Source organism: Taeniopygia guttata, chromosome 1A (genome assembly GCF_048771995.1).
Source record: "Taeniopygia guttata chromosome 1A, bTaeGut7.mat, whole genome shotgun sequence".
Lineage (NCBI taxonomy): Eukaryota > Metazoa > Chordata > Aves > Passeriformes > Estrildidae > Taeniopygia > Taeniopygia guttata.
The window spans coordinates 63,678,787-63,702,816 of record NC_133025.1 but is presented as its reverse complement, the minus strand read 5'-3'; the positions used below and the strand labels follow the sequence as shown (position 1 = coordinate 63,702,816).

Sequence of the window (24,030 nt, the reverse complement as noted above, 5' to 3'; positions counted from 1 at the left end):
GAACCATTTGTAAACCTTCCTGAGCAGATCATTATTTGAAGTAGATTCCTTGTATTTCCTCTTTTTTTTTCTTTTTTTAAGCAGTGTACATGCAAATTTAATGCTTGTCTGTGTAGGGTCATGCCACTGGTCTCCAAGTCCCAGACTATTAAGAGAAGCACACTTTCCCTGCTTCTTTGGAAGGCTCAGAGTGTTATAATGCAACCAGAAGCACTAAAGGGAAGCGCTGGGAGACTCTAGACTGATATAAGCAGTGATGAATTTGGAAGGATACAGCAAACAAAAGCTTAAAGGGAGACAAAAAAATATCCTGGAAAGGGTTTGGAGAAATATGAAAGCTGAAATCACTTGTCCAACTTAACAAGATATTCAGAGCTCTGAAAATATTCTCCCAATGGTTTCCCTTGTACTAGAGAAACATAAATTTAAGGAGTAACAGCATGTTTGCTGTGCTTTTTGCTTTCCTAACTCAGAGGTGATATTTTGATATGCTGTTAAAGTTTTTACCATAAGCTTCTGGGTCAGCAACATGTTCCTGCATGAAACAGCCGAATCCAGAGAGGTTTGTGGTTACACTGGGAATGCCCATCACAGTACACTCAGCTGCAGAAAGAAACAGGCAAAAAGGGTTTCAGGACAATACACCTGCATTGGTTTCACCTCAAGAGAAAAAAAAAAAACCAAAACCAAACCAAAACAGGCAGACAGAAAGTCCCTTAACACTAAAGCTGCTCTGAAAACATCAAGTGAAAGCTATAATAATATTTTGTTGTGGATTATGGGAAAAAATATAAAAAGAAATTTTAAAGACAAAATTCACCCTGTGTTTGCAAACATACATTTGAGTTTCAGAGCAGCTAAACTGAAAACTTTCTGGGAGTGCAGTTTTGAAACAGAGAACCCCAACATATGGTCAAGACTATTTGGATTTTAAATTGGAGCTTCATGTGCACCTATGTTCATTAGTTGTTCAGAACTCTTTACAAAACTGAATCTCTTAAGAGCAGGAGCATATCAAACTTTGCATTTTGATAGTTTGCCAACAGGTCTCTATAGCAGGAAAAAAAACAAACCCTCAACAAAATAAAAATCCCACCCCGAAACAACAAACCTCATCATTAATTCAGGACTGAGTTCACAGTAGATGTGGAGCTACTTTTATAAAATCAGAAAATGTATGCTTTTTTTTTTTTTAGTTTTTGCTGTCACAGCCATGAATAAAGATAATTGCTTACCCTCCTTAAAGAGTTTTTGCCAAGGAGCCTAAGCCTAACCTAAACCAGCATGCAGACTCCAGTCTTAGAAAAATGAAAATAAATTTACATGGCCTTCACTCATATGACAATAAGCCTGGTGTCTATAAAAGAGTTATAAATATACCTTATAAAAACAGTCTTTATTTCTGGGAGATATAAGTGGGTATTGACAAAGAAAATATTTTAAGCCAGAATCTATATGCTCTCTGTATTTTTAGAAATTTCCAGTTAATTCAATGAGATTCACTACCATTCCATGTATTTCTATTAAATAACTTAGATATGGTATTACATAATTCTCTCAAACTTATTATCTTGAATTAAATCCACTGAACTATGTCAGCTGGCTGCATCAGATTTCTTCCCCTGCTTTTCTTAATATTTAAATTCCTGCACACCTTTTTTTTAAAATCCTTCAACCAAGAATTAAGTTTTTAATATTATTTCTTGTTCTAAAGCCATAGAAAATCAAAAGATTACACATTAGTATGGGAAAGAGTACACTGCAGGGACAATTTTGCCAGCAGTAAGACCTTTGTATGGCAGAGGAAACAGAGTCTAAAGAGTTACTGAAGCACTTCAGAAGGAACTGGCTGCATCAACAGAATGGGTGTTCATTTTTCCACACTGCTTAAGGGTACAGAATTCCTACCTGGAGTGTAGCCCCAGGGTTCATAGTAAGATGGGAATACACCAAGGTGGCAGCCTCTAACAAACTCCTCATAGTCCAAGGGCAGCAAGGGACTTGTTGAAGAAAGAAACTCTGGATGTAGGATGACCTGGATATTCAAAACTTATGTTAGAGGTGAAAGAAAACCATCATTGATATATTTCAATTATTGATAAGCTTAGGCACCTTATTCACCCTGGTCCTTTTCTAAGGATCTGGACAGCTCCTCCTCTGGCCATCCATCTGTTTTCTACCAATGCCTCCTGCCTGTGTGCATTCTTGTCCTGAAATAGGACTGATGATGAGCCCTTTTTTCACTGGACAGGTATTTAGCTTTATCCTTCTTCACCAAGGAGACCCACATGCATTGAGAATTAGGCTTAAGGCTATGGCATTTAGCAAGATTTGGTCTGTTGTACAAAAGCATAGAGGATTTACAAAGGCCTGGAGTGACAGGACAAGGGGGAATGGCTTCACACTGACAGAGAGCAGGGTTAGATTGGGTATAAGGAAGAAATTCTCCCCTGTGAGGGTGGTGATTCCCTGGCACAGGTTGCCCAGAGCATCTGTGTCTTCCCCTGGATCCCTGGCAGTGTCCAAGGCCAGGCTGGATGGGGCTCTGAGCAATCTGGGATAGTGGAAGGTGTCCCTGCCCATGGCAGGGGGTTGGAATGAAATGATCTCTAAGGTCCCTTCCAACACAAACCACTCTATGACTTTATTGGGATGTCTCACTAGGAGGAGGCCTCATACAGACACAGCACTTCTAAGCCTCACAGCAGTCCCTGAAACAAAGGAATATTAACTGTACTTCACAGATCTCCCAAAAACTGAGGGAATTTTGAAAGCAGACCATTACAGCCCTGCCACCACAAACCCGTGCTTAATTAATGTTGCTGAAAGACACCTCTGAGAACCAAAGTTAATTTATCTGCATGACTCTGCAGGGCTTGGGGTTACTGCCCCACATCTGCTGCTCAGTCGAGAAGTGCCTTGTATGTGGTGCCCAGTCAGCTTTGGAGGAAGAAACATGAGGGAATGGCTGAAACTGCTCTGGGTTTATCTCCCTGCATGAACATATCACAGCCATTATTCCATGTCCAGAGCATGCTTTTATCCCTTCTTAATAAAATTGTCATGCCACTTGAGTAAACAAATGAATGTACTCAACCAGTAAATGGGCTGTAAACTCATTTTGCAAGCTTCCAGTGATTTCACTGGGATTGCTGAGGGTATTTTTCACATGCCAGCTGTGTCTGCCTGGATATGTAGCACTTCTCTCAAAATTACTTTCAATTTGAAGTTTACAGAGGTTTATTTTTTAGTGGTATTCAGCTCACTAACTGTTAAGCCTGTTCATGCAGGAGGTAATTTTTCAGTGGTATAAATAGATTTTTACAAACTTGACATCTGCTGAGAAGCAGAAGATGATGCCTGCTGTGTTATATCCTATCTGCTCTGTAATGCCTTCAAGCAGTTAATTTGGAGGGATTTTTTACTACATCTGTACACACTGCATCCTTCCCCCCTACTTTTGTTACATCTCATGTATTATTACCATATTATGATCCCAGAATTCATTGGAGTTAATATTCATATGTTAAGCCAGGAAGAAGCAACTAGGAAGGGTAAAAAAATATTTACTCAGGCATAGCCATGGGTTTAAAAAGAAACTGAGAATAAGTGATATGTCATTGTTAGAGATGCCTTGGATCTGGCTTTAAAGAAAAGGTTTGGAAGAGGAAGAATTTGCAATTTTTGGTTCAACTTTTACTAGATAGATGTAGAGATAGTCATAGTTAGAATATCAGAGATTGCCAGAAAAAAATCAGCTTTGGCAAACCTGTGAAAGTAGGAGGTTATAATTTCTGTGTTTTGACAAAGTAAACATGGAAGTAAGAAAAGGATTTATTTGCACAAATTTAGTTTCAACAGGTGACGTAAACATGAGCATGGCATGAGCAGGAATTCTTTCTACTCAAAGCCTTGGTTAATGTTTTACAGAAAATGATGAGTATGAGGGTGTTGCTCTTAAGAGATACTCCAGGAACGTCTGTGCTCAAAGCTTGGACCTCCAATTTTAAGCAAGTGAATCTACGTCAGAATTTTCTACCTGGGCACAAATGACCCATGGCACTTTCTTGATTTCAGGAGTGGCAGCTCCTCATTCAGTGCAGGAAGCAGCAATGAAAACAACTCCCTAACCTCATATTTCTAACTCGAATTTAGCTTGGCTAAGCAGCAACCGGAGATCTCCGTGCAGTGACAAGTTGTTATTCCTGGAAAGGGAGGAAGAGAGAAGTACTCTAGCAGTATAACACCACCTATGAAGAATTTAAGTGCACTTCCCATGCTAGTGATGCAGACGGAGAATGTTCAGGGAAATCCCATTTTGGATCTAAAACAAGCAGCCAGAACGCACCTTCACGCGGTCTGTGCGGTTGTTGAACAGCCCAATGCGCCGGATGGTGTTGAGGATTGGGTCGTTGCTGTCATCAATCATGTTGTGGGTGGTCACTGGAGGCAGAGAGTGTCTCTGAGCACAGAAAAGGCAACCCATAAATCAGACAAACTCTTGGCAAACACTCCTGTTGCCATTTCCTAAGGCTACTGGAAGACTACTGGCAGATTTTGTCATTGATGTAAATAAGCTTAATTTACCTCAAAATAAATTAATTTGTTCTAACTTTAAGGAGGGCCCACCATTTAATTTTTAAGATTCCTAGTCAATGTTGTATCTCCTTTAACATATTCAATAAAACTGGAAAATCCAGGCTCAGGAACAACTCAAAAGTTCACACTTAGTTCAGAATAAAATAATTAAAAATGCATGTCACTGAAGCAATATCCATGGACTCCCCAGAAGGTTAGTTTGGGTCATGTTCTCATTAAAAACAATCAGAGCTGATTTTAAGCGTCACTAATGAGAACTAAATTTGCTGAAAATTTCTTCCCAGTGCACACATTATTGCTATATGCCCTACACAACCGTTTTACATCATCACATTCATTATTTAGATTAGATGTTTATACAATATTTAGATTAGATGTTTATACAAATAACATATTTTCTGACCTGAGTTGAAAAGATGGCTCTTTTCATAATGCTTATGTCATCTCGGTCAAGAATCTTGTTCAAGTCTGGGATTTCTCCTCTGCAAAGGAAACACACAAGCAATTTTACCAAATTATTCATTGTCCTTTTTGTAAGGAAAATGAGGACAGGGCCAACTAGGTCTGATCTGAAGCTTGCTGGTATCAACATGAACCTTTCCTTTGTTTTCATGGCTCTTCTATATTCTTTATATTGTGTTCTCCCATATACTTGCTGATCTGCTAATTAGCTTTTGAAAAAGAGCTAAAGAATTGGTTTCTTCTGTTTTTTTGGACACAGCTTGTTTTTACTGAAGTTCAAGGCATCTCATCTGTGCTTTGGGTCCAACTGTCTTCTGAAATTGTACGACTGAATCACTAACACATTTCACTTTGTCTCTGGTGCTTTTTTAAGCTGAAGTAGCTTGTTTTTGATATGCCTTTGTGTTACTTAGACATCCCTGTGTCTCTTATGACTCTTTCCACCACAGGCTGTTGGAACCTTTATTTCTTTTCTCTGTGATTGGCCTGTTAAACAAGTATCTTGTTTATGGTCCCATATCTTTCTACCACGCCCTCCTCTGGATGTCAAAATCCCTTACACAAACAGGAAAAGCACAGAAACAGCACAAGTAAAACCACCTGAACATGAGGCTCTGCAAGGCAGAGGAAAGCAACTTATTCACTCACTTCAGCAAGGCATTGTAGAGTTTCCTTCCAAACTTTTCTTTCACAGATTGTGCAGTGTCCCTAGGAAGATAAATAAATATACGTATAAAACAGGAGAATCCAGGATAAGGACAGTATAAAAGAGATTCCTACTGCTGGAAATTAAACTGATATACTGATGGAACCCAGGATGCAGAAGCAGACAGAGGTCTGGTTCTCAAAGCTCTTTTCTCCAGCCAGCAGTTATGCTGATGGATTCCAACAGAGCTGAGGATTTGAACTGCACCTAGAAATGAGTGCACTGGAAAACCCAGGAGCAGGCTTTACTAGGGATTCCTTCTAACCCTCTTTATGATCAGCAGACCACATGTCAGCTGTGAAAAAAAGAGCTATCTATGACCCTAGGTACTGTAACATGATCATTAATAATGGACAGAGAGAGCTCCAACTACTCGTGACCTAGAACAGAGATGCAAGAATTAAACAAATAGAGATTTTCAAAGCAGGCTTCCCCCTTCACTTTCTGCCCTATTCCCAACTTGCAGACTTTTGGAAACAAGTGTTAGACTAAAAGCAGTTTATCTTAGTTTGCAAACCAAAAAACTTCCTGGAAAGCTCTGGCCAAGTTTTAAGGCATTAATGAGGCCTGTATCAGACAAATGCTATATTTTAGCTAAGGAAGAACTCCAGTGAACCACTGTTCTGTGTGCAAAGAGTAATTTCTATTATTCTGCCCTTGGCAGAAAGTTCTGTTGTCAAAACAGCAAGTGCACTCTAAATCTGAGTAAATCTACTGTGAGTTAAGTTCCATTTCACAGAACCTTTCCCGCCTTTCTGATTTCTAATTATCCTTTAGGCAAAGATGAAACTTGTTAAGTGCAATCTTAAACTTCACCAAGCTGGGAATCCACATACCTGTTTTTAGTTGCTCTTTCCCAGCTCACATTGACACAAGAGAGGATAAGTCAATTTTGGTTGAGTTGTAAAGCAGAAAATTTTAAGCCACACTGATCCAAACCCCAGCAGGATAGCTCCCACCTGAGTTGTGCTTTCATAGATTGCCATGCACAATATCTAAAATTTAACCCAGATGGGATAGACTGCTTTTTCAGAAGCAGAGGAAAAGGATTTTATACCCCAAGTCAGCCATCACATATTAATTTCTAAGTGCTGTATTGCTTTATAAGCGCCAACCTCTTCTTGTCCTTAATTTCTGTGGCATCCTGAGAATAATTTGATATTATTATGAAATACTGCTAGCAGGTGGGTTTATCCTGGAGTTTAGATTATGACCATGATAATGCTGCATACAGAGATGCAGAGGGTCTTCTGCTTTTCACAGAGAACAGCTGAAAGCAGTCTTTTCCTATACAGAATCACACAGCAGTTAGAGGTGAAGGTTAATCCTGCTCCTGCTTTGCTTTTTTGTTTGAAAAGTTGCAAAATTAGTAGGGCTGTGACAATTTTCCCTTTATAGGTGTAAGTTTCACTGCTTGGTTATGGCCACTGCTTGTTGTAGTCCATATGAAAAATTACAGACATATGTTATCCACTGCTGATCTGCTGGATCACACAGTGCATTTTCCACATTTCTAAATAAAAGAAGATGTGTATTTGATTTCTTTTTCCCACAGAGAAGCTCGCTGTGAAAAATGAGCAGGCAGTCTTTATTTTGTGGGAGCTCTATGGCACATCCAAAAGGAGTACCAGAAACAGCGAGAAGACATTCAGAACACTGAATTTTCTAGAGCATTTGACTTTGTTCCTACAAAACAAGTACTGCTCACTGATAGAATGGCAACACAAGTTAACTAAAAATAACTTTGGACAAAACAAACAAACAAAAACTAAAAGAAGGAATATTTGACCTTATTTATCTTTCCCATCTCTTTCATCCCTGAAATACATTCTAGTTACCCACAGTCCACAGTTTTAGCAAAAAAAAAAAAAAAAAAAAGGAGCATTATTCTCCAGCTGAGACTTTTGCATGAGTCCACATCAGACTGTATCAGGGTGGGAATGGCAATTACCAGAGCTGCTTCCGGACTGCTTGTCCTTTCAAGGTTTCCACGTTGAAATTGTTGGTCTTTGCTGGCATGATGAAGAACACAATAACTGTAACGTCAGTCTTGTGAACCTACATGAGAAGAAATGGAGAGGAATTTAAAATAAAAAAGTCTGATACGGGCTGTCACAGCCAACTTTAAGAATTAGTCACAGGAAACGCCAAATGCACTCTGGTTTTCCAGGAATGCTCAGCTCTTGTAGCTCTTGCTACAAATGAAGTTTTGTCAAATCAGAGATCAAGACAGAGATGCCACCCAGTTTCAATTTGGGCTTCCTGAGCTCTCATGGTTTAGAGAACATGGCTTTAGCTGTGCACATAAACTGCAGAAAAATAAAAGTCCTGCACACTATCTCACCTGACACAAACTGTGCTGGCTCAAAGGAGTGAGTGTTTGGTTTACTAGCTGAGGTATGCATAGGCATGATAGAGTGATTTCCTACAGCAGAGAGAAAACAACCATTTTCTACCTGAAACTCTGGCAAAGAACCTGCTGGACACACCAATAACTTCTTGCCCATCTCTTCCATCCAGCTACTTCAGAAGCAGAAAGCACTTGCTGTAAATTCTGACCCTTTATTTCTAGGTGGTTTCACTTGCTAGTTTCTCCTGTGCATGAACAATGTTCAAAATAACACGTCCATTCATTGCTGCATAAATGAGGTTTTACTCCTCTCAGCAACTGTTTAATGAAAAGCTAAGGGTGAACTCTGTTCAGAGCTTAAAAATTAAATTACTTTGAATTTCCTCCATTTAAAATTTTAGATACAAAACCGTACAATAGCGTGCCTTTTCTCAGGCTGACATAGAGGGAAACGTACAGGATAAAATAACCTATGGGAGTCATCTGTCACGTTAATGTTAATTAATGTTCTTCCCCTCCCTCTCTTCAAAGTGGGTTCCAAGTCCATAATGCCACTCTCCCAGTGTGCATTAACAATCTCTCCCAACACCCATATTTTATTTCCAAAATTTTAGTAAGGTTTTCAAGCAGCAGAGGAAAACGTCTCTATAAAATAAAACAATTCCATGCAATTGTATGTACTTTTTAGGTTCAGGCCCACTACTGGGACTTGTTTAGGAAGTCCCAGATTTGTAATTAGTACAGATAGACTGCTACTCCCAATGGAATTACCTCTGGAATTAATTACAAAGCAAGTATTGTTAGAACAGCTAATCAGATGCTGGCATCTACACTGGAAGAATAATGCAATAAATCCAGGCTCAGCTTATGGGAGAAGCAACAGTACAGTGTCCTATAGAGCCTCAACCTATAGAGCCTCAAGTTTCCTTTAATTTCCATCAGCCTTGTTTGTCATGGATGTCATCAGGAATAATTTCTTTACAGAAAATGGGATCAGGCAGTGGAAGGGGCTGCCCAGCAAGGTGAGGGAGTCACCCTCCCTGGTAGTGTTCAATAAATAACTGGACATGGCTCTTAGCACCATGGTCTTATTGACAAACTGGTGATGGGCCAAAGGTGGTACTCAATGATCTTGGAAATCTTTTGCAACCCTACAGATTTTATGATTCTATGATATTAATCATTAGCTGCAATTAGAGATTGCCACAATAATTGCTCAGGCAATTCTTTCCCTCTTATCACACAAAACCTACATTAGCAGCATTCACAGATAGAAGCAATGTAAATGCCATTAACAGGCAGCTGATGCTGCACAGCACTGCCAAACAACTGACTGTGTTGTGGAAGAAATACTTCAGGTCTGTGAGGTGATTTGTGTGAATGAAGGGATTAAGAATTTCCAGAAAATCCAGAAAATGCTCAAAATGGCATATTAATACAAGGTGGTGGTAGAACCATTGTACTTAGGGCTTTGAACATTACTGATTCTTTCATCTCTGCAGACAGAGTGGTATCATAATTTTTATCTAGATTTTCCATATCATTCCACTGATAAGAGTACAAATGACAGAGTCTAGGACAACAGCTAATTGATCCTTGCCAGATGACTGAAAACCAATTAGCATTATTAACATTTTTTCTGGGTTTTATTTTCAATATATTAGTCTTTGGGACACAGCTGGAGACATTTTCAATGCCCTCACTATAGGTGGTAAGGGCTCTGCTCTGTGATTTTTAACAAGGCCTTGCTCTTGTCTTCATTGAAGTACTCCATAAAGGCATTTAGAGACATTGCACCAATTCTGTAGCTGAGAAAACAGAACCATAGAGAACTGAGTGGCTTCCCATTGCTTTGCACCATACCACTGTCACTCTGTGAACTTTAATGCAACATTCCCATCCAACAGGGCAGCAGAGATTTAAAAGATCATAAACAGGTCCCAACGAATTAAGCTATTTGCTGAAAAGGATGTTTTTAAAATGCAGCTTTAAAGGCTTACTTTTATTTCCATTATAATAGGTAACCCATCAGGGTAAACTCTAGAATACTATTTTCATTACTTCTCTCTAAAAACCAGGGAGGCAATCATGGATTAACTTCTTGAACTATGTAATCAATTACTTTCAATTATACAATCAATCTATCAATTAAACTGTGCGAAATCATCAGATACTCTGATGGCTCAGGAGGAGACCCCTATGAAAACTGTGAATACCCTGTAATTACTTTACTATAAACCAGAGTATTGAAAGGGAATTCTTGTAGGTGACTTCCACAGTATGGTCAGTTTGAGCATAAGCTCTATGCTTTCAACAGCTGTGTAAGCTTTCTTACCCTCAGCAAAAAGTTTAATCTTGATAAGGCTTCTAGAAACATATCAGCTCCTTTGTTGGAAAACTCATATCTCCCAGCAATGAAGAAAAACAAAGTCTTGTCAAGATCGAAGTCAAGGTGGCTGAAAGCAAGAAAACAGACAAGAACAAAGCATTTCTCAAGATACAATCAAACAAAACACACAACAGCTCTCTATTCTGGAGGAACTTACTATCCCCAGAAAAAAATGAAAGTGAGGCTTTTCTGCTGCGCTTTAAATTGACTATCTTAATCTGACAAACTGCATCTTGGGTAAATAACACACAGATCAAGATCTGATGTCTGATAGCACAATCTGTTAAGCAGAGTCAGATCTGGTGTCTAAGATTCCCTTCGCTTCTGACTGAGAAATCCCAGACAGTTATTTGAATAAGCTGGTTTCAACATTTCCACGCCTCTATGAAGTACTTGTTAGTCCTCCTGCTTTGGTTCTTGCTTTAAATAGTGTTGGACAAGCGTTGCTAATTTTTGAAAAGTAAAAGCATACCCATAGAAATGACCTCGAATGAACTCTTGGATCCTAGCCTTGTACATGGAATGCAAATTCTGAAACTCATGCATTGCTGAAAATTTCTTAATGTTCAAGCCATTTGGGGTGACAACATCTGGAAAAGCAGAGAAAAGGCAGAGGTAGACATCTTCAGAGTCAGAGAAATCTTTAAGGAAAGAACCAATGTGTCGCTCAGGTTTATGTCAACAGGTTATGTCTTTATGTTACTCAGGGGGAGGGAACAGCACTGCCTCCACAAAGCTCTTGCACGTGGCTCTCCACTGTCTGCAACATCAAAGCAGCTTTCGCCCATCCTCAGCACTGGGTAGACCCTGCCCTTTTGTCCTGTCAAGACCCCAGTAATGTCTCCTTTGAGCCAAATGTTTGTTGTGCAACTTGCCCTTTACCTCTTTATCCTTGATATCATTGCTGCCTGCTCGATCACTACAGATTGAGAGCCCTTGGAAGCAGAAACTGTGCTATGTCCTTGTTTAGTGCATGGCACAAGAGATATCCATTCTATCAAAACTTCTGAGGATTTATCAAAAAAGGGAGCATATAAGAAAGCTTTATAAAACAGCCTCTTTCCAGTAATTGGTTGCATTTCCCCTAAAAACATCCACAGACTAGTACACTTTACATTTTTACTGCTGCTCTCCTCTAAAGGATCCTACAATTTAAATTTGTTCATTTCCAGTCCTCCTCCAAGATTCTAAAGGCTCTTACAATTAAAATTTGTTGCTTTCCAGCCCTCCTCCAAAATTCTAAAGGATCTTACAAAGGATCTTAAAATTGAAATTTGTTCATTTCCAGCATTTAAAAGGTAGAGTTTTAGAATATACACAGAGGACAGGCACTGAAATTCAGTCACACTCAGCCTTCCTGGTAGATCACAGCAGCTATACAAAGGCTTGCCCCAAATCCAGTCCAAGTAAATGGAAAGAATGCCATTTTCTGTCCTTTGAGCTGGGTTATGAATGGACATGAAAGGGAAGGCCAGTTTCTCAGCGGATGTATTTCATGGCAACACAACTGACTGAAACAGACCTATACTAATTTATGATACTTGCCTGACATTATGCAAATGGAACAGCCATTTTTAATTATTTCCTTGAAAATTACAGCCTGCTTCAGCAATATACGTGTTTCCCTGCCATGTAAGTGATATCTGGTTAAACTTTCACCAGTAAAATGTCCTGAAACGCTCTAGGTTAAACTACAACAAATAAAAATATAACCTTTAGTAGTAACCATGAAATAGTAAAGTCTTAATGGATCTGTTTCTGGAATACCACTTTTGAAACTAAAGACCAGAAAATCTTTACTTGTTAGGTACGTAAGGTTTGGTTTTCAATGACCAAACAGTGTTGGTGGACATGAGGAGAAAACTTGTGCTTTTACCTTCTCCTGCCCAGCACTTAAGAATTCTCTGAACAAAGACCACTGGGGGAGGTAACAGAGCAGAACCATCCTCCACTATCTTTACTGACAACTCACCTTCTCCCTTCTCTGTCCTGTTTGTTGTTCTCTGTAGAAAAACTAGCTCATGCAGCTCATGCTTTGAGACTCCAACCATTCAGAGTCTTCCCAATACAAGAAGAATCCCTTCCCCAGGTATTTCTGGCTGGCTTTCTTCCACTCTCACATTCATTTATCAGGGGGTTTTGGAGAGTCTCACCCACCAGCAGCAGCCTGTGTATAACCTACTCCCATGTCCTTTGGTTTAACTACAGCTTCATTTATCCTTTCATGAGGACTGGGGCTAAATCCATCTCTTGTTTAAAGCTTTGAGATGCATGACATGGTGGCCCAAAGAACCCACTTCACTATTTCTGCTCAGCACACAGGAATATTTTGAACATGTGTGAGGGATGAAGTGATGAAAGAGAGCTTGGTCCTTATGCTGGTTTTTTGTTTGCTTGTTCATTTGTTGTGGTTGTTTAATGAAATAATGATATTTTTGTTTGAAAAATTGTCCCAAGTAGGTCAAATCAGAATGTTTTGACTTCTGTATTTATAGGAAAGAAACTGGCACTGATTTAAGTAATATTAGCACCGAATAACGTTTTCTCTTGATAGATCACTAACATTTAGAGTTGACTTGTACTTTTCCAGAGTTTCCATCTATGATTTTGATCAAATATATACAGATAGGAAGCCTAGATCTAGAAGTCAATTGATACCTGAGTTTCTTGGAATTTTGATTCAAAGCCTTCTCTACTGCTAATGAGAAATATATTCCATATTTGAGTGAAAACACTAGAAATCCCATATCACCAGTTTCCAAATAACAAGACTATAACTTATGATCACTGACAGAATCCTGCTGGGTATGTCAAAGATACTCAAGCTTTTGACAAATATGGTTTGATAAATTGTTGATCACATCTGTAGCAAGTGGGATCAGCATAATGCAAGCAGTCATTCTGCCAGGTTTAGACTGGCAAATTGACCTTTGTCCTGCTGCAAAAGTTCTCTTTGCAATCAGATCTATTAAATTTTAAAGAGATTTTGCCAGGTGATGAGATTTATAATTTAAATTATAAACCAAGTTTGATGTTAAAGAGGAATAGCAGAGACAGAGCAATTTAGCACATTTCTAAGTTATTTTTAGCTAACAATTTGGTTGTAAAATCTATGTCTCAATAAATGCAAATAAAATTTAATTGTGCCAATTCAGCATCCTCCTTTTAAAGGTTTATTTTTAAAGTGGATGAAGAAATGTACACATGCTTTCGGTATTCATGTTCCTTTGCAGGATTCAAGCTCAATGATCTACTGAAGGACTGCTGGGCTTTCAAAAAAATCAATGTCAATGCAGATTTCACAACTTCATAGAGAATAAATAGTGTGAGAATAGGTTCCTGGACAATTTATTTGTGGTCTTGGATTCAGAGAATCTATTAAAGCACTTATTCCCATCACAACATGCTTTCCACTTAGAGTCATCTCTTAGGATTTGGGGTGACAATTTCTACTGAATTTCTTTCTAGCTATGTCAACATGAAGCATGGCATGTATCAGTATTTTTTTTTAACCCAAAAATTAAGTATATTTACTTGGTTTCTTCAAAGTTGCAAGAATAATCACAAAAAGCTCAGGCCAGTGAATCTTTGTGCATGGAATTCTCTTCAGCTTCAACTGATGTTTTATCTGTGAGCAGTCTGGAGATTTTCTTCCCCAAATTAAACTGGATTCAGACTCATTTCAGTCTCCTAAAATCCCAAAACACAGACTATGATTTTCAAAGGTAGCTGTGGTGGGGAGAAGCCTCATGCCTATATAAAAAAAAGCTTCAAAAGTCTGATTTTCAGAGTGCTCAGCACTTTGTAAAAATGAAGACCTTTCAAAGGTATTCCAGTTTAAATGACTGAACTTCAGTGACTTTTAAGACATGCCTTTTGTGCTTAAAATAAAATCAGAAAGATAATTTAAGTCCACCATCCTATTGACAGCTAGTCAGGAATGAGGCAAAGATTCCACGAACAGTTCTTTAGTTCAGGTTCAGGAACCACAATGTGGCTTGAAGCATTTGAAGTTAACCAGGATAACAATCCCAAACAATTATCAGCACTGCAAATCAACCAATAACTCTACAAAGAGTAAGCAAAAAATCCCCCAAATTAACAAACAAAGAAACAAAAAACCCCAACTGAAACAAAACACCAAGCCCAAACAAAACCAATAATTTGAGCACTGTTTTATGTAAAATAACCAAGATACCAACACACCTGCTAAATAGTCTCCAAAACTGTTGTGCAGTTTTTCCCTCATGCTGTTTACCTGCAGATGGAGTACTGGGGTTTATCCCTATAAACCACTGAGATGATTTAAAGAGAACTTTGATGACACATCAAACTGGGATCATGACCTTACTTAAAATCCATGTATGGAACAGGACAAGGTTTCTAAGCTCCATGTTTATGAGACTAATATCAAGGGGGGAAACCAAACTACTGGGCACACAACTATTTTTCAAACTCTACTTGTGGGTCTAATAGAAAATATTCTATCTATATGAAGTTTATAATGGTTCAGTTCTAAAAGCATGGAAACCCTGCCACAAATAAAATTCCTGAAATGGAGGCGTTCTGGCAAAAAAAAAGCCTAACATCCATGGAAAATTGGTCAATCCCTGTAGCAGAGCCAAGCACACCTCTGCATGTGTTCTTTCTCTTCATGTTTGCGTACCTGCCTCTATTGTATTCATTCAGACTAAGGAAATGTGGGCATTCATAGGAAAGACAGAAAAAAAAAAAAAAATCAGGTCTTACCAGGGCATTTTTTAAGCATATGTTCTGCTTCTGTAGCTGTGATCTGGGAGACTGTGGTGAACACATGGGCACAATGCACAGATGCCCGTTCCATACAGTACCGATGGTAAATCTGCCTCTCTCCAGCCTCCTTGTCAATGTCAAACTGTTAAATAATGAAATAAACAAAAAAGACACCTGTGTGACATGACTATCAAACTGTCTCCCTTCAGGGAAGGTTTCTCCTGCTAGGCTCCATTTACCCAGGGAATGAGAACTACGTGATTATGGTGCTGTTTTGTCCTCCTGGTGTTTGAACTATTTTATCAACTTCAAGGAGTTTGAAAGACCATGAGAATTCTCACATCCTGCTTGTTCCTGAAAAAATGGCAGCTATGCCATGGGAGGAAATCTAGATTAATGATCCCATGAAAGGTAAGGATCTGTGGAATTTGGCCTGCTGGCTGGCAATGTATCATGTTGCAGCTTCCACGGGCTTGGAAAACTTGCAAGAGCAGGGAAGATGCTGGTAACTGAAGGAGAGAGAAGAAGAAAGGAATGGGGATGAGGACAGAACCTGGGGACTTGGTAGAATGGTGGGAATCACAGGTAGGCAAGAGAGAAGTGGAGAGACAGGATATGAAGACTCAGTCACAAATCCTAAGGGAAAAAAGAAAGTAGACAATAAGATATTTTCTGACACTCTGAGACGTTCTTCCTCCAACTCTGCCACTGTTACTTGCTGTTTCTGATATTTCAGTTTGAACTCCCTTAATTTTTAGAGGCTGATGCAAGTTAAACTGCTAGATAAGACATTCCCAACACCCAAATATTTCTAAATCAACTTCAAATCTTGCAGCTACCCTTTTTTTTAAGTGAGCTTATGTTATCCTGATGCAAAGAAAACGCACAATTCCCTTGAGTCCACGCTTAAAGGTTCAAATGTTCACTAACAGCGTCCACCGCAAAATCGCTACAACGTAGTCTAAAAAAGGGGTCAATGCTTTCAATTAAATCACAATCCTCTTAGTCTTCCATGATGTTTCACTTCTGGAAACAGAAACCTTGAGCCCCTAAGGGTCAACAGCATGGGCGCCCAATGGCCTGTGTGGGTTTCCCAGAGGGTGACAATGACTCTCAGAGAGTCAATGGCTCTGTCGTGATCGCTGCCTAATGCTGGCTGCACGGCCTGATTTTGATTGCATTTGACTGTGTAACTTCACTGACCAGAATAGATTTAACCCTTATCACAGGCAGGGCAGACAGCACTTTCTATAGTTAGGACTGTGTGACCCCTGCCATGGCCAGCTGCTTTTAGCACTTCAGAACTTGGACAGAAGTAAAGCTATTTAGACTGTGGCCTGTCCTGCAAAGCTTAATGCTGGTAACAGAACATATTGTGAGAAAGTTGATGCAATGTGAACCATTTCAGGGAACTACAGTGAAGCAAACAACTTCTTATTTTCACTTAGATAGGTATAGACACAGATGTAGATACAGAAATGTTATAACTGCTTTGCTGAGAAAATTAATTGCTTTAGCGGCTTTAATTCTGCAGCAGTGCTACACTACTTGTGGGAAAGTGGCTTCCACTCTGTTAGTTGAAAGTGCCAATCTAACCACTCTAGTGTGACCAAAAAAAAGGACTCTTGAAAAATCTCAGCTGAAAACTTCCAAACAAAAAAACAAACTAGACGCTTTATTCTGGTATTGATGTTCCTTTATATCAAGAGCTTTTCTACATTTGCCAAATACAATTTACCACATAATGTGCTAAATATTATGATACCATTTCTCAGTTGTATCCTCCTATATTGTCTTTTCCACATTCCTCATGAGAATTTTACAGCATGAAATACAATGGATGATATTTTCTCTAGAGCATTCATCTCATTTGCCACAGAAATCAAGTGGTAGAAAGAGCGCAAAGAGGAGAAAAATAAAGGGAGGTTCATTTGGCTCCTTATAGTGCCACACATCTCAGCATCGTCCTTGGCTTACACTAAGCTGATTCACAAGCAGCTCTTAGCTGCATATTTGATTGTCTAAACATTCTGCGCAAAAAAGGTCCAAAATGGGACAGTTCTTTAGCATGCTAGACAAACACATGAAGGGGATGGGCACAACTACACAGTCAGAACCATGCAAGACTTTTCAAACACATCTGGCTTTCTATTAAAAATACTTTTGAAATTGCTAGCAAACAAATAGCTGGTCAAACTTCAAAGGCCTTCTGTTCTCTTTTCCCTTTCTCAGCAAGAATGGGTTTAAATTACAAAATGTGATTAAAAATTAAATTTGGGACATATTCACCAACTGTTGATAAAGACTCCCTATAACACTGCTGGGATAAATGTTCATGAAAAGATTGTTAAGCACTATGACTTATTTCTAGTTAACTTTTATTTCTTTGGTTTCATGAAAAGACTTTACATATTTAACACATATCGGTGCTTACTTCTTCATTGCTATTCATTTTTCCATCTTTTATAAACAGGAAGCATTTTATTTTGCATATGCTTGTGGGGCTTTTGGCATGTTTTTGCAAAGGTATACACAATTCCACATCTATTAGAAAGTACAAACAGAGGTCACGGGGCTCTCACATTTCATTTGCTCTCACTCTCCAGCAGCTTCCAGCACCAATCAGTAAAGCAAGACCTTGACTTTTGACCTCAGTGTGGAGTAAGAAGTGTGCATTTGTGAGCAGGCTAGACAAGCGACTTCAGAAAAGAGCCTTAGCCAAGTTGAAGGGCAGGTTAAATGAAAATTAATTGATGAGACAGTGCAGGTGACAAATTTAACCCACCTAGTCCTGTGCAAAGACAGCTGAGCCTGCTCTGACAATCTCCAGAGCTAGAGGCACTGTGGGGCATGGGACAAAATGCTGAAACCAGCAGGACACCAGGGCAGCTCCTCACCACCAACCCAATGTTCCTGCTCCACACTGAGCCCTGCTCTCTGTCCCGCCCAGCTTAGGCACCTGTGAACTCTGTTCCATAACCTTTGTGTTCAGCCAGAGGAAAGCCAAATTCCCGTCAAGTGCATCACAACTGCTTTTGTTTGTTTGCTGCTATCAGCAAATTGGAACACTAGCTAAGCCACAGATCACAGCTGCATCAAGAGGAAAAGTCAGATGAACTGTTTACAGAACCCTTTAGGGTAGAAGAGGCTCTTAAGATCCTTTAGTCAACCATCTCAGTGGTATTTAAAAAACAACAATTTCAATATCCACTTCCCTGTAAATTTATTGGAGGCTCCTCTCCTTCCCTAACTTGTAGAAACCAAGCAGGTTATTAGAATTTACAAGATAGCAAGAATTAGAAGTGGAAATGACTCCTTTATAAGGCCACTATAATTTCAGAGCAGAAGAGGAAGGTGTTCCACAGGTGTAATGCTTTGGAGTAAAATTTGCATTTGCTGCAGTGCAATTCTGAGGGAAAATTTTGGGTTGTTTCTGTCTTTTCTATGGATCCATGTAATGAGCATAACATCTCATTGATCTCTTAAAATTCAACATTTGGGGGCACAGCAGGTAATCACTGAGCCTCCCAGCATGGTATTCTGAACTTTGAATGAAAAAGAAGAGAATATTAAGCAGTTATGTTTCTTCTGGCAACAGTTACTGAAGTAGTAAATTCAAATCAGCCATTCCTACTTCAAAATTATAAAGACAAATTCCAAAGCATTTCCAAAACAAAAGAATCATTTGAGAGCGAAAAAGGAGGAAGGACTATGTTAGCTATCTAAATTCTTGTCTGAAAAAAAGACAAATTATTTCTCACAGTCTGCAAAAAATCTCTAGATACTGATATTAGGTTGTGCTCTCCTAATGAAAAAAAAAAAAAAAAAAGTATGGTGAAAACCAACAGAAGTTAAACTAATACAAATTCAAACTGGAATTAATATATGTAATTTTCCTAAATAAAACATTACAACACCTTTGCAGAAATAATACAGACTACCCTCACCATTTAAACCTTACCTCAAGAGTGGATAATATCACTGTAAATATTTTGTTATTCAAATAAAAGGTAAAGGTTTTGATGCATGAGGATTTTAAACAGAACGAAATAATCTTTCTTGTTCTTTTAAAACAGCAGTACACTCAAGTTCAAAGTGATCCTGCAGGACCAAGGAACACTCAGAGACTGGTTTGAAATTTAAATTCCTTACTGACTAAAAGGTAGAATGGAAACATTTTTGCTTTCAGCATAATCTCACTGGCTGCCGCTGTCTGAATTTAGGTAAGAACCACTCCCTTAAAATCCAGTTTACATCAAATTTACCTCCAATTGACTGTTGCCTTGTGTAAAGAGAACTTTCTGGTATAGCTCTGCCAGGTCAAAAGAGAATGAAATTTACACTTCCTGGCTTAAATCAGATTTCCATCAGCTGCTCTGCTGCCAAAGTGGATTAGCTGTGTGTAACAGTGAGCTCGGTGACAAACTGGACGGTACAGCACTAAGTGGAATGAGATATTGTCAGCAAAAAACTCTTGACTATTCATTTTCATTGGGATTTTTCGTACTTTTCCTTTTAGAATTCTTGGGACAGGATTGTCTATCACCTTGCAAATGGGATTCAGCTGCACCTGCATGAGCTGAATGAAAATGTTCCAAGTTCTAAACAGAAGTGTTTACACATCAGCAGGGCAACCTAAGGAAAAAGGCAATGAAGACTATGACTAACCTTTTTTCCCTTCTCCTTTTCTCATTAAACTCAAAGTGTTTTTCTAGTAAGAAGCATCAGAGACTGAACCACACAACCTTCTCCATGATGTCAGGCCAGTAGTCCCAAAAATAATTTCAGATTATGACCTCTCAGATGAAATTCCAGGTTAAATAATTTTCCAAAATGAGCTGTCTATTCACCTAGGAACTTGTTTGGATCATGTCTCAGTCAATTTATGAAAGGTGCTGGTCTATTTAAAACTCAAGAGGCATGAAAGGATACAAAAAAACCCCCTTGCAAAACAAACAAAAAAACTGAATCAGTCCCCTCAAACAATGGGGAAAACAATAACAGATTAACATTCTCAATCTTCAACTGAGAAGCCAATTCCTCCTGAAAAGAGAAAGCCTCCACAGACTCAGATTTTTTTCACCGAAATTCCTAACTTTTAGCAATTTTGTTTATCTTGGCAACAAACATAATTTCACACACCAGTGTAAAAGCTACACTGGACTTGGAGAAAATGGGAAAATTCCCTGTTAGCTGGACTATTTAGACATACAAAAGTTCTTAAACTTCTATTGGAATGAAACTCATAAAAAACCCTGCTTGATATTGAAATTAGGAAGTGTTGAGTTTGGAAGAGCTCAAGACAGTAACCTAAACAGATAGGTTTAGTGAGCAGTCCCTGGCTCATCTACCCAGGGTTCTTCAAAGAATTTAAAGTAAATAAAAATAAAGACACTGCCAGTTACTGTACATGTCACCCCATTTTGTTCTTTTGGTTTTCCCTCCCTTCCTTTCTCCAGGATGAGAGTGAACGAAATGTGAATCTAGGTACTAAAATATGCACTAAATAGTAACATGACAGTGTTTCTTCTGGTGGTTACTGTTCTCCTGAACACCTGCTAAGTGTTTAACACCCAGATTCTCACTGGAGCAGAGGCAGATAAATTCCAGCCAGCCCAGAAGAACTGAGTTAAAACTGTAATAATATAAGAATTGTATAAGCTCAAACCTTAACCACAGAATCATTAAGGTTGGAAAAGACCTCCAAGATCACTGAGTCCAACCTTTGGCCAATCACCACTGTAGGAATATAAAAAGGTAAAAGACTTTAGAAAGTGTGAAAAGGCCCCAGAAAATAGACATAAAGCTGAGAAAGGCTGGGAAATTTCAAAACCTCCTCATGGGAAGCTAGGAAAGTAAGAACCAAGTGAATACATTCAAATTTATCATAAGGAACAAGAAAGAAAAAGAACTTATTGATAGTTCGAGATGTGAAAAGTCCTAGATATATGCTTTGCAAAGATAGAAGTTTCAATCTTATATAACGAATTATTGTGTATTGTTTGAGGTTCATATAAGTCATTTTGTTAATGTTAAACCCATGTGGGTCCTTTTCTTATTGGTTAGAGTATGATGACTTTGCCCCTTTTCTTTTATGTTATTGGTTCAAAGAATATGTAGAAAAAGCCTTTGCATAAGCTGCCATCTTGTCTTTGATATGGATTTGCATGGATGTTTGTTTATCTGTGTCTCTTGCTTTTTGCTTGTATGATACAGGCAGATAATAAATCCTAAGTCTGCAACCAGTCAGGGTCCCATCCTGCTTTGTGAGACACGGACCGACCCGGCAGAATCACCTTGTCAATTAAAGCACAGCCCTGAGTGCCATGTCCAGTTGCTAAGCTGTAAATGCTACCTAAGATCCAGGATCCCATCTCTGACTGAGGCAAATAGCAGATGGCTCAGGAAGAAGTCAGGACTCGCACAACATTGCAGTCTTACATCCACAATGCACCCTCCCATCTTCCAGCCATCCTCTACTACATCCTCTACAGCTCTCCTCTACTAGGTTGACTTGGTTTGTAACCCCCCAGAAAATATCCTCTACAGATTAGAGGCTGATTTGTGCCCTCGGCTCATGGAACAGGGAGTTCTGGAAGCCTACACCTCAGGACTTTATTGATCTTGCTTCTTCTAGCCCTGCTTATCTATAGGGATGGCTTGACAGTGCAGTGGGAGAGTCCTGCACTGTGTGGGCAGTGTAAAACTGTATACCAGGGCTCCTAACTCAGCATTTTGTGGACTGTGTTGAGGACTCAAAACAAAGACATGAGGTTTCCTCTTCTTTCTGTATGAGGAGTACATATTGTGTCAGGCACAATAAGGCCACACACTTTCATTCTGTGCCGCAGCCATTTTTCTGTGACGTCTGGCACAACACATCCTGCAGCTGCATCCTTCCCCCCATCTCAGCTGCTGCCTGCTGGGAACTGTGTTCTAGTGTGAAACCCTGGTCAAACGTGAGAACTTAATCATACTGCAAAGGAAAACATTTATGCAATAGCACTGAAACAGGAAACCCAGCTATTTTTGGGGTAGGAGAGAGTGAAATGCTCTAAAAAAAAATATTGCTCCCTCCAAAGATTATACATTAGGAAGCCCTAAATAATCTTTTTCACTAAGAAAATTGCTTGCTTGACCTAAATAGTTTGCTGCTAGAAAGCAACAACAAGAATATGTCTGAAGATCTAGCTGTTATTTAATTATGGTATTTGAGATCAAGCTCTTGTGTCTCAGCTGACTTTTGGGCCAAAGTGACCTTTTCACAGCCAAAGAAGCCCTGACTAAGATAGCTAACTTTCCCAGGAAGAGTTTTAGCATCCTATGGAAATATTAAACAATGGTATAACAGCTTGACATAATTTCCTCTATTAGTACCTTTAAATGTCAACCCACAGAGGGTATAAATTAGGCCCATATTACGGCCTAGAAATCCACTATTTCCTTCCCTTAAATATTATTGACAGCCATTTGGAATGCTACTTGAAAATGATACTTATGTTTCATTCCACATATTCTTAGAATAAAATCTGAATAGACATTTCTGTATTTGTGACATAGCTGATGGTTACCAATGGGATTTGTGAGGCTTTACAGGATGGACAGTGCTTTCATACATAAAGGTGTCCATGTCATGTGTGGACAGAAAATATTATATTAATGCTGTGGCTAGTTTATAAATATATTAAACTCTGCAGGTTTAGTCAGATGTGAGATCATTAGCTTTCCTTTTGAGTACACAGACAAGGGTGAGGCCCCCACAAAAGTATTAATGAAGAGAAAAAAAACCCAGTTGCTTTCAGGAAAAAAAACTACTTTCCAGACTGCTTGCAGCTCACTCAATTAACCAGAATCAAACCAAACCACTCTATATTATACACACAGAGAGACTATGAGTGAGCAGGGATGTCTGGACTCCTGCACAGCAGGACTGTGATGTTCATGCTGCCTTATTAATGCACCTAACAGCCATAACTAACTTAGGAGTCTAGGAAAGATGATTTACATGGGTTTGGAGTGACAGTACAAGGGGGAATGGCTTCACACTGACAGAGAGCAGGTTTAGATGGGATATGATAAAGAAATTCTTTCCTGTGAGGGTGCTGAGGTCCTGGCACAGGGTGCCCAGAGCAGATGTGGCTGCCCCTGGATCCCTGGAATTGTCCAAGGACAGGTTGGATGGGGCTTGGAGCAACATGGGATAGTCAAAGGTGTCCCTGTCCATGGCAGGGGTCGGAACGAGATGATGTTTACCAAAAAAACCCCAAACCATTCCATGATTCCATGATTTTCTGTTTCTGAGTCAGGCCAGAAGCACACAAGTGCTTAGGCCTTGTCTTTGGAAGACACAGCTCCCCAACATGTCAAACTTCAAACATCCAACTGAAAATTACCAACCATGTAATTTTCTTCACTGATTTCCGACAAGGAAGTGCATGAAGAATGTGGTTCTTTTATCTACCTCTACTTTCACTAAGTGCTGGAATGGAAAAACCTCTTGAATTCGGGTTTGTCTGTGACCTTATGAGAAATCCCAGATCATGCAAAGTATCCCGATGAGGGCAGTGCTAAAAACATTTGGGTCCTTGAAACATTGGTTTGTGCTCTGCTTTGAGTGGAAAGAGAACAGTGAAAGTCAAAACCAATAGACAGTTTACACACATTCCAAGGAACACATATGAGTCTTCTGAACTCAGAAAGTACTTCCTACACTTGCCAGTTACAAATTAGGCCTAACTTGAAATGCTTGAAATTAGGACTCACTATGGTTTG

At 39.2% G+C, this 24,030-nt stretch overlaps 1 protein-coding gene across 1 annotated transcript in view; it reads right to left on the bottom strand.

Moving 5' to 3' along the window:
• Window positions 1–24,030, bottom strand: part of GYS2 (glycogen synthase 2) — a 42,510-nt gene that overhangs the window by 5,522 nt on the left and 12,958 nt on the right. The window contains exons 5-13 of the mRNA XM_030263446.4: window positions 15,256–15,400; window positions 10,979–11,096; window positions 10,453–10,573; window positions 7,719–7,825; window positions 5,710–5,769; window positions 5,003–5,081; window positions 4,349–4,462; window positions 1,909–2,035; window positions 508–603 (exon numbers count right to left, since the gene is read on the bottom strand). Coding sequence (XP_030119306.4) covers window positions 508–603; window positions 1,909–2,035; window positions 4,349–4,462; window positions 5,003–5,081; window positions 5,710–5,769; window positions 7,719–7,825; window positions 10,453–10,573; window positions 10,979–11,096; window positions 15,256–15,400 — 967 coding nt within the window. The remainder of the gene's footprint in view (window positions 1–507; window positions 604–1,908; window positions 2,036–4,348; window positions 4,463–5,002; window positions 5,082–5,709; window positions 5,770–7,718; window positions 7,826–10,452; window positions 10,574–10,978; window positions 11,097–15,255; window positions 15,401–24,030) is intronic.